The following is a 10,914-nucleotide window of genomic DNA, read 5'->3' as shown; positions in this document are numbered from 1 at the left end:
TCAGCTGTAATGATACATCACAGCCTCGTATTGGTAGCATATCCACCATAAATTATGATACATCACCCACCACCATGATTAATATATCAGCTGTAATGATACATCACAGCCTCGTATTGGTAGCATATCCGCCATAAATTATGATACATCACATTTAAATGATATATCATCACCCCCTTGCAAGTGTAATAAAACATATTATTTGCATCATGATATATCACATACTTCGGCATTCTTATACTAGGATATACCTGGAATTGTCAGTCGAGTGATATATCAACTCTGGTAGGTTAGAAAAAAGTTTGGCGCATGATATATCACCTCCTACCTCGCAGCACACGCGCTAGGATATACCCGGAATTGTCAGTCGAGTGATATAGTTAGCCTTCTAAATTGATACTGGAGCATCCCACATGATATATCAGCAAAATGCTAATAGATGACTTGCCTGCTATACCATGGTTGAAGTGTTCAAACATTAAGATTGTCATTTAGAATAGGTAGCATGACTCATGGGACACCAAACAATCTCAAAATTAACATCGCTGACATGAGTATAGGTATAGTAAGTGGGTATCTATATGGCTGGACACCCTCTTCATTTATGAGACTTCTTCCTCGGCCCCAAAGCACTGGGCTGCGCAGTGTTCCGCTTCCTCTTAGGCGCTGCCTTTGTTCCTTGCTGTGAGCTGGCATCACCAATTTTGTTGGCCTCCTTTGCTCAAGTCGAAGGACGTCCTGGGCATCCCGAGCGTCTAGCTTGTGTTGTGACAGTGAGTTCTGAGGATATCAAGGGCTCTGAACTATGCACCAATGTGGCCTCACGGACAGGCAACACATCAATGTTGATTGAAGATAAAACTGGCGAGTCTGGGAGTAAGGGCTGGGGTAACAGAGTGCTCTCCAGTGGCAACAATGTGAGTGACGGGGAACACACTTGAGGCTGCGTGACAGTGGCACTTGGGAATGCGACAGACAAAGTCGTATTTCCGTCATCCACATAGTCCCTTCTCCAAGAAGTGATCGGTGAGTCTAGATCCATTAGAGGTGTATTAAACTCCTGCCTAGGTAGCAGGGGGACACTTGACTGGTCTGGCAGTTCATCTAGTGAAATGAGGTCCATGGTCGATGGAGGAGATGAAGTTGGTATGGATGTTGAAATGAGGTCCATGGCCAATTGAGGAGGCAAAGGAGGCAAACTGGGTGCAGATGGTGAAGCGAGGTCAGTAGTCAATGGAGGAAGAGACGAAGTGAGTGTGGATGTTGGAATGAGGTCCATGGTCAACAAAGGAGGCGAACTAGGTGCAGATGGTGAAGCGAGATCGGTAGTCGATGGAGGAGGTGAACCGGATGTGGATGTAGGAACCGAAGTTCCCTTTGCAGAAGAACCTATTGATAATAATCAGTTGTTATGCTATGAAGTAATTGAGGATGATACATACTATATATGCGACCCAGGTGTCTTTCAAACGGTGTTAAAAATTGTTTGTGGAAGTTAGGCATTGACACCTTAAAGCTCAAACCCTCCAGGGTTTTACCATGGTGATAACTAACAAATGGTGATGAATCAAATTCTTGTGAATGTAATAGTAAGAAAACGCACCTCAATGTCATGATATCGCCTTCGCACAAAGGGTTGGGTCCACCCATAACAAGTGAGTAGTGCCATCCTCCCATTAAAGTCGAAAGTTCTTCAAATATTTGACCCAGCACGATGGGCAACTCTTGAATTGCGCTTGATCAGTGAGTAATTAATCAGTTGAAGTCAGACAAAACAAACAATCGCTTACTGGTAAATTTCCTCCTTTGTCCGATCTTGCCCCACTGCAACTGATCCCAACTTTCTGGCAGCATTGATATGTACCGTCTCATCACAAACATCGTCCTTCACATCTTCTGACTCCTTTGCGAAACATTCACTTGTGTGTTGCTGGACAGCACGAAGCTTTTGATCAGGTAGTACCAGTTTATTCTCCTTGATATCATAAGAAACTAAGGGCTTGACTTTTGACTCGTAGTGAAGTTGCAAGTACACTTCAATTTCCTTGAGGTCTCAGGTGCCTCATGCACGCTGGCCAAGCAACGCGGATAGCATTTTGCTGGTCGACGTCCCGCCAGGTGTAGTCTTTCCTTTGGTATTGTTTCGAAACCACTCCCACAATTTCTGTTCAATCGCTAATCAGAATTCCAATCTATATTTAGCTCAGAATCAAGAAACACACTTTACATTGATGGTTGATGGCGTCATTGAGCACCTTTGTCTGTTCTGCATCCAACTCGGTGAGTTTTTCCACATCACTTATACTGTTCTCACGATCCAGCTCGGCATTGACCTCATTGATGGCCTCCTCCAAGTCCAGACCAGATTGATTGATGTCGGCGTCCTCATTGGGTGAGTTTTCACTTGACCAAACTCTCATGTGTTCGGGGAAATCGCTGAACCACTTTGGGTACAGAAGTTCAAAGAATTGATTAAGTTTTTTTTTCTTTCTGCATCTGCAGGTATGTTGGCACTTCAGTTTGTTTCTTTACCGCTAACCTGAACTTACTGCCTTCATTCAGCTTTACAAACATGTCTCACTCAGATATCAGGTGCCCCCACAACCATCATGTTCAAATGCTATCTCATCCCTGCTTCACACTCAAGCAGTTCATTGAGGCTATCTGGTTGGTTCAGTGCGGATACAGTAAGTTGTTTACTCCAGTTCCTATAGCACTAACTGACATACTTTTTCCAAAGTCCCCCCCTCAGCTCCACAAGCATATGGTTGGCCTTATCGACCGGAAGGTGAAGACTGTGTACTTCATGCACAACATGGTACATCTGACTTGCTTACTAGTTTTTTTTTGCTGATTCTACTTACAATCAGATGGCGACAGCCTCACGAATGTTACGGAGGACAACACCGACGTCTCAATCTGTCACGAGTTCCATGCACAAATCATTTTTCCTATCTTAACGTCGCATCTAAGTCTAAACGCCTGAATCACGTGACTACTTCACCTCTTCACACCCATCACATATATCACCCTGCATTCTGATCACCCGTCACAGAAGCGCCAGTACCCTACGCCCATATTGCACCCTTCATATCACCGGTCACATCTCCGATCAACGTAACGATTGATCTTCCATTTGATGACTCCCCTACTCCACGAGCTAGAACCATAGCACTTCCTATCACTTAATCTCCGTCAGATTCACGATTGATCTTTCCTCTTTTAATCACCGTCTCTTCTCTTCTATTCAGATACGATCTCTTATCAGAACCTATGATCTGAACCCTTATACCTGAAGCTTCTATTCTCGCCTTCCTATTTAGTTGTTACCTTTTCTGTCTTGGTCCGTGCACTGTTCTTGTAGTATATAAACCCTAGTCGGTAGTCAGTAGTTCTTTAGTCTAAACCTCTTGTACCTTCCATAGAGAATCTACTTGACGTCTACTGCTCTCTTTCCCCTCGTGTGAGCTCTAGACTTAACCCCTGAGAACACTTGTTCTTAGTGGCCATCGTCGTGACTCTCCTTCCCTCTTTCTTGTTTGTTGTTTGAGTCCTGGTCTGATTGCTTGAGACTAAAATAGTCGAGAGTCGTCACACAATCGATGACACAGACAGTGATGGCCTTGCAAATGTTGCAGAGGACCACACCAATGTCTCAATCAATGACATTTGGATTGGCCCTGTGGATGATGTTGCTGCTGATGGTTTGTCCAGTTCCCAGTCCGACCCTCTCGCCAGTGATGGGGAAGAACATGCGCCAGAATATCAGGCCATCAATGTCAATACCAGTGCCGAAACACTTGTTGATATTGACCCTGCTAGTCAGTATAATTGGTTCATAAGTGTGGGCCATTCTGGAGTTGGACTATTTAGTGACATGTACATGGTCTTTTTTTTATTTTGATCCATGCCATCTCTAATGATACATAATAAGCTATACTGCCTGTAAACTTCGTGCTACCGGCACTTCCATGTATTACTTTAGCACACTCTCTGCAGGCCAGGGAACATCTCTGGTGTATGTTAAACATGTGGTGTGGCAAGGCAGCTATACTATAGATACTCCATCACTTGTATATATTAAAATATTGTGGGACATGCTTGCTGGGTCTCATAAACCCTTTGCCATGGTTGTACATATTAAAATTGCAGGACGTGCTCAATGGGTCTTATAAACGATTTGCTATGGTTACTCTGGATTTAATGTCTGATACGCTTTTGTGCATGAGCAGGATGTGCTCAACAAGTCTTATGTGACTCAATAAGCTTTTGCGCATGAGTAGGACATGCTCAACGAGTCTTATATGACTTGTTGACAAACCCATCCTGTAAGCTTTTGCATGCAACTCAGAATTCTTGGCTTAATTCCATTTATTTGAGATTGTGTGTTGTGTACTAGAATGTACAAATCTATCTGTCCCGAAGTGTGGCTATCATTGAAAAGGGTGTAGTACCTGTCTGTCTCGAAGTGTGGCCATCATTGAAAAGGGTGTACATCTGAGAGAGCCTCTATTTACGTTGACAATTTGAAGCTTTCCCTAGTTTTCATCAATGTTAAGCGAGTGCTCTCATTGGTGGAGAGGACTACTAGCCTGAGTGTACGATAGAGGTTACTGGCCTAGTCCAAATGGGGAGTGCAGTTTGGATCAAACTGGCACGCTTAGCTTTGCAGATACTAGTACCTGTCTGTCCTGAAGTGCGGCCATCATTGAAAAGGGTGTAGTACCTGTCTGTCCCGAAGTGTGGCTACCATTTGAAAGGCCCGTGTGCAAATCGATTGCAAATGCTTACCCTTCAAAGCTTACGGATATCATTGATGCCACCAAAATACAAGTCTGAAGAAGATCGTCGCAATGCTAGATTGAAAAGCAAGCAAGCTCACTATGCAAGGTCAGCTTTGATTAATTTGCTGTCTTCTGGAATTAATGGTCGTTTGGTTTGTTATGCTACTCTAGAAACAAAGCTATGGAGCAGGCAAAGTCATGAAATCATTGGCGAAAACAGTCTCAAATGAGCAATGTACGTCTTTCTTGAGTGACAGCGCATGATATATGTTGAACACCATCTCTATGATTGTCACAAAGTCCATTATTGCCATGTTTCAAGACCTTGATACACTATACATGGAGCTCGGCTACAAAGCAGGAGTTCCCGAGCACAATACCATCCTGAGTCGCTTTCTTGCGGTACTCCAACACATTGATACAGAAGGATGGGATGTAATATCCCCTGAACTCGAAGATGTGTGTACTTTTGTGCACAATTTGCACCAGCGCGCTACCAACCTAGCAGAGAGTGTATGGCTATGTGCACCAGGGATCGGGCACAACGCTCTATCACAGGAATGTGAGCAATTGCTCCATCTGACAACACGACGACTTGCTGCAGAAAGGGAGTTCATTGCCCTGGTAGATCAAGGGGATACTGAAGCATATGACAATGCTGTGTCAGCAGGTTCACTCAGCTGGCAACACCTCCTGAACGAGTCGTGCGTCTGTGTTTTCATGTTATCTGATTACATTGTCTTAACTTGGTCAATACTGTCATAATAAGTACTTCTGTAGTCACAGTTGGATCTAAGGGGTAAAAGAACCGGAAAAAACCGATGTTTGGCACAGGGCACACTGTCTACTAAATATTTTGTCATCAACCATGGTTGCTAGTTGGAGGCAGCAAACACTCCGGCACTTCCAGCACAATTTCTTTGCTCACAATGATGCTGCAGGAAGAGCAGTGAGAAATGAGACCAACGACACTCCACAAGAGACTCGCTAGGAGCAGCAGCGCAAACACACTAGCTTTGAGGCAGCACCCAGTGGTTGTCTTTCTGTTTCTTCAGTATACTACACAGTTCTGCACTCACCTGCCAAATGCCGATTCCAAGATTCTGATTTGCAAGATGTACACCATCTACCAACAGATGGTTTTGATTTTTCATCATTCGATGATGTTAGCGAGGATGCTTATGGCACATTTGCAGGGTCTGGCAAGCGAAATCGTACTGCTGGAGTAAGTCATGTATTTGTTGATGCGATTCTAACTAAGGTCTCCTTAGGATGATCCTTTGCACTTGTGGAATTCGGATGCTGACCTCTTTCTGCTAGAGTTTCTTCACTTGGAGGGCCGTGGTGACTTTGCACAAGCCACGTGTTTCTGCAGGGAAGCAGACCCAATGTATCGGTGCCAAGACTGTCATGGTGCAGAGTTGATGTGTCCCACATGTGCTGTGCATATACACAAGAGGCAGCCGTTTCACAGGATTGAGGTATGTACACTCTTTTTTCCCAAATAACAATCTGAATGTACAATGCTGCCGCAGTGCTGGAACGGTACCTCGTTTCAGATCACTACATTGAAGGCCTTGGGGGCCCACTTTCAACTCAAGCATCCCATTGGTGTCCAATGCATCAATCTGATCCCTGCATTCAACAATGACTTCGTTATCCTCGACTGCAATGGTATTCACGAAGTCGGACTTGATTTCTGTGGATGTGAGTCTGCTCAGCCGCACATTATTCAGTTGTTACGTGTTCGCTTGTTTCCTGCCACAACGTCAGACCCTAAATCAGCCGCCACCTTTCGCGTGTTAGAGTATTTTCAAATGCTGTCCTTTGAATCTAAAGTATCGGTATGGGAGTTTTACAATACAGTTGCTTGCCTCATGGAAAACACAGGCAATGTCCTCAAGGTAGGTAATGTAGTTTTGCGTCCAAACACATCCTTACTGACATGTATCATTCAGGATCGTTATGATAGTCTCCGCCGGATGATACGTGAATGGCGCTTTGTGATGCAAATGAAGCACTGCGGTCAGGGTCATCATCCGGGAGGCATTAAAGCAACAGAGGCTGGTGCTTGCGCTGTCTTATGCCCTGCCTGTCCCCATCCAAACAAAAATCTACCTGTTGGGTGGGAAAATTCTCCACCGGAATTCCAGTAAGCATGCTGATAAAAGTTTTAACTTTCATTCTTAACTCGGCCACAGATTTTTATATGCGATATTCCTTGCAATCGACGCCAATTTCCGACTGGTTCGGCATAATGTATCATCAGACACCATTGATCCTGGATTGAATCATGGGTACACATTTTTCGTGGAGGAGACTGGGTACAAGCACTTCCTGGCTTTGTGCAATAGGGTGGGCAATGCTCAGGAGGTAAGTTTAATATGTTTGCCCAAGTCATAGCACTAACTATGATTAAACATAGAAGAGCACATGTTCTAGCCACTCCGCTGTGAACCTGGCGGATATGAGAGCTTTGTGTGGACTTGCAGCAATGGGTGTAGGCACAGTTAATTGTGCATGGCACAATTTCAAGCGACCGTGTTCAGTCGGTGACTTACAAAAGGGGGAGAGGTGCTTTCTTTTGTTTACCGCATCATAGCTATGTTTCTGAACTCACCATTAATAGGTACATCAACATGGATTATCTTTTTTTTTCAAGCATGCGGTCTTCACACAACATTCACGTCCTTAATATATCTTATGACATTGCCTGTCAGTGGAACAAAAACCTTTGGTCACGCATGTCAGCATTCCCACATGAGTATTGTATTGACCACGACAACAAGCTTGTCACATTCCTAGTTCCTAAATTCCATCTGCCAGTGCACATCGCCAGTTGCCAAACGAGGTTCTCATTTAACTTTATCAAAGGTGTTGGGCGGACTGATGGTGAAGCCCCGGAGCGCAGGTGGGCAGATATTAACCCTATCACTACAAGCACTCGTGAGATGGGACCTGGATCGAGGCAAGACACTGTAGATGACCACTTTAACAACTGGAATTGGAAGAAGGTCTGCACCATGGGTAACTTACTATTCTATCAATAACAATTCAATGCTAAGTTGCACTCACAGGCACCATTCTCCTCTGTAAATATAAGGCTGCAATACCTAAGGCTGAAGAACGTGCCGGTGATCTTAAGGAGTTTGAGGCTGCCCTTGATGCAGATCAATTAGCTGGATGGCGGAAAGAGATTGAGATGTGGGAGTCAGACTGCTCCTTGACGAATCCGTTTGAAGTCAAAGCAAGGACTAGTGAGCGTTGTTTTGTACCTGACAATCTGTGTCACTGAGGAGTAATTTGACAGCTGTGACCCAGGCTGCCATGCATCTGGCATTATCGAAGGCCAAGGTGGAAGAAATCGAGTGTGGCGAACATATATCCCTAGACAATGATATATCACCATTGGTCCTTATATCATCGGGGATGGAACTAGAGGATCAACAGTAAGTATTCAGGTACAAGTATTGTAGTCATCGCTCACACAGCTTCATGTAGACAATGTGTTGAGTTTGAGGCGAAGACCATCGGACAGCATGCCACAGATGCCCAAAAAGTCAAGATACTCCAACACATCAATAGCCTCCACCGTAGGATTCACACCTGGTCCTGAGTACAACTGTTATACATGCCCTACGTCTCCTGCCTGCGTTCACCCAATGACATTGCCTCTGAGGACAAGGCCCACAAAATCAACCTCTTTCTCCCTTCATCACTGCCCCCGACATTCCCATGTGACAACCGCTTACTAAAGTATGAATGGGATTTGCGTCAAGCGCAGGCAAACAATGCTCTAAATGACCTCTGCGCTGTCATCAACATGACCTATCACCTCTGCAAGTATAAGGATGCCTTCGTTTGAGGTCAGCGTGCGAACACTCGTGCTCATGGCATCATCAATTCTGCTGAAAGCCAAATTGATGCAATATCAGCTAAGTACACAGCTGCCCGAGACGCACTTGTTATACTTGCATCGAAACTAGGCAAGAATGATGACTGGCGGCGGATACTGAAGCCACTGGACAGGACAAAAGATGCGGTCCCACTCAAACACGACAAAGGGAAGACGGTCGGCCAACAGAATATTTCATGGATATGGAAAGTGGCTGGGGTATCAAACAATCAGGAGGAAGGACTGCAGGATTGTAAGTCTTTGATTATGACTCTGCGTATCACTCAATTAATATATTGTAGCATTACGTGTGGAATGGTGCAAGGCGCGGGCACGGGCTCATCAGTGGGAGGAGGAAGTCCAGCTCCTGTGTGAGGAAATGCATTGTGTTCTTGCCTTCTTGGAGTGGCAGGCTGGATGGTGGGACGCGCAAGGCTTGCAACACCAATTTGTCTCGTCTGCATTCACAGAGGGGGCAGTTGCATATGCACATTGCCAGGCAATGCTATGCCGGAGAATGTCTGCACAGTTCAGGTTGTTGTGGGAAGCCATCCCCTCATGGACTGCTGTGCCTCTCGTGGACTAATACAAATACTTTAGCATACATACAGATTCGTTTTTGGTAGAAGTTTTATGCATGACGGAGGTTTATGTTCTATGTTTAATTTGGCACATACCATGCTGATATATCAGCGACTAAGTCACAGGTAAATTCAACAGAGTGATATATCACTGGTGCCAGTGCAGGAAATAGAGTGATACATCAGATGGTGATGTATCAGCTACCACAGGTCACAAGAAAGGCATACCAGACAGCATGATATATTAGCTACCTCGACTGAGTCATGAGTGATATATCATGGCGGCAGTACAGGAAACAGTATCATACATCAGACAGACCAGACAGTATGATATATCACTGATATATCATGGCACCAGTGCAGGAAACCCAGAGTGATACATCAGACAGTGATGTATCAGCTACTGCAAGTCACGGGAAAGGCATAGCAGACAGGATACATCACCATGTAAGGATTAAAGGTGTGGATATATCACATACCTTCTACAATTACAGTATGTAATACATTATACTGCCAGGGTGTTTTGCACAGTCGCGGCCACTGTTACCCTCTTCCCTCTCCATCTCCTCTAGTTTCACTAGCAACCACAACCACAATGGCAGTGGCAGTGTTAGATACCGTGCTGACTCAGGAAGCAGAGGGGTCAGGGCTTGGCTTCAGCTCTTGTGCTGTGCCCTTAGCCAAGTACGTGCCCCGAATTTGGAGCGGGTCCAACATTGTCCGACGGTAGGACGATTGGACCACTTTGGTCCACTCTGAGGGTCGGGGAGTAAGAGCTACTAGTGGTGGGCTGACTAGGAGCGGAGCAGAGAAGGCGGGGAGTGATGTGGAGAGGGGATGGGAGCAGGGGAATGTTGGTAGGGGCGGGAAAGGCGGAGGATGATGCAGAGGGGCAAAGGAGGATATTTGATAGGGGCAGAGTAATAAGGGGAAGACTTAGAGCATGGCTCTAAGTCAGAGCGGAGGGTTGGAGGGTCGGAGGTGACAACAAGTTGAGACTTGTGTCCAGAGGAGGCAAGGTTCTACTGAGAATTCTCACAGGATATAACTGCGAAGAAGACAAGTAATATTAAGACTGAGGAAAAATATCTAAGTACATGATATGTTATATACTACTATGTATGAGGCAGTGATCAGGATAACTATGCAGTAAGGCTATGTACCAAGGATATAGTTTGTAAGTATTTTACATAGGCGAAGACATAAGTCGGGGCGGATATCAATATGTATGCGTTGGATCAGCGATCGAGTGGTAATAGGAATTACTGGTCATCCGGAAGTAAGGGTCTATGTACCAATAGGGAAGGCATATATCTAAAAAGGGAAAGAGCTCCAGTTGAATGGAGAGGTTATGGAAGGGGACTGGCTGAGCAGTCGAGCAGAAGCATAGGGCAGAATGCGGACTTGTGATAGGATGGAGCGGAGGATGACTGGGGCAGAGGGGTCGGAAAGCGGAGCGGATATCAATATTGGAGCAGTCGGATCAGGTATATGACAGGCAGTAGCAGCAGCAACATTGTTCGCAGTCGCGGCCACTGTTACCCCCCTCCCTCTCCCTTTCCTCCAGTCTCGCCAGCAACTGCAACCACAGCAGCATTATTCATGGTCAGCCACTGTTATCCCCCCTCCATCTCCTCCAATCTCGCCAGCAACC

General features: G+C 45.3%; 2 protein-coding genes across 2 annotated transcripts; one reads left to right on the top strand and one right to left on the bottom strand.

Moving 5' to 3' along the window:
- Positions 1–721: 721 nt before the first annotated feature.
- EDB91DRAFT_1241457 (uncharacterized protein) lies at positions 722–2,420 on the bottom strand (the record flags this gene model as incomplete). Its single annotated transcript, XM_041322079.1, has 6 exons — positions 722–1,389; positions 1,443–1,549; positions 1,604–1,735; positions 1,791–2,034; positions 2,071–2,164; positions 2,223–2,420. The coding sequence occupies 6 exons, from the start codon at positions 2,418–2,420 to the stop codon at positions 722–724; spliced, it is 1,443 nt and encodes a 480-aa protein (XP_041184214.1).
- A 3,752-nt stretch (positions 2,421–6,172) lies between these two features.
- On the top strand, positions 6,173–9,265 carry EDB91DRAFT_1233212 (uncharacterized protein; the record flags this gene model as incomplete). Its single annotated transcript, XM_041321079.1, has 12 exons — positions 6,173–6,265; positions 6,320–6,688; positions 6,743–6,936; positions 6,986–7,157; positions 7,210–7,358; positions 7,414–7,811; positions 7,862–8,041; positions 8,095–8,152; positions 8,235–8,377; positions 8,402–8,598; positions 8,656–8,932; positions 8,982–9,265. 12 exons carry the CDS (start codon positions 6,173–6,175, stop codon positions 9,263–9,265), a joined length of 2,514 nt encoding a protein of 837 aa, XP_041184213.1.
- Between the last annotated feature and the right edge of the window lie 1,649 nt (positions 9,266–10,914).

This window comes from Suillus paluster (assembly GCF_016628075.1).
Source record: "Suillus paluster strain FC165 chromosome Unknown EDB91scaffold_1, whole genome shotgun sequence".
Lineage (NCBI taxonomy): Eukaryota > Fungi > Basidiomycota > Agaricomycetes > Boletales > Suillaceae > Suillus > Suillus paluster.
This window is presented reverse-complemented; position numbering and strand designations above follow the sequence as displayed.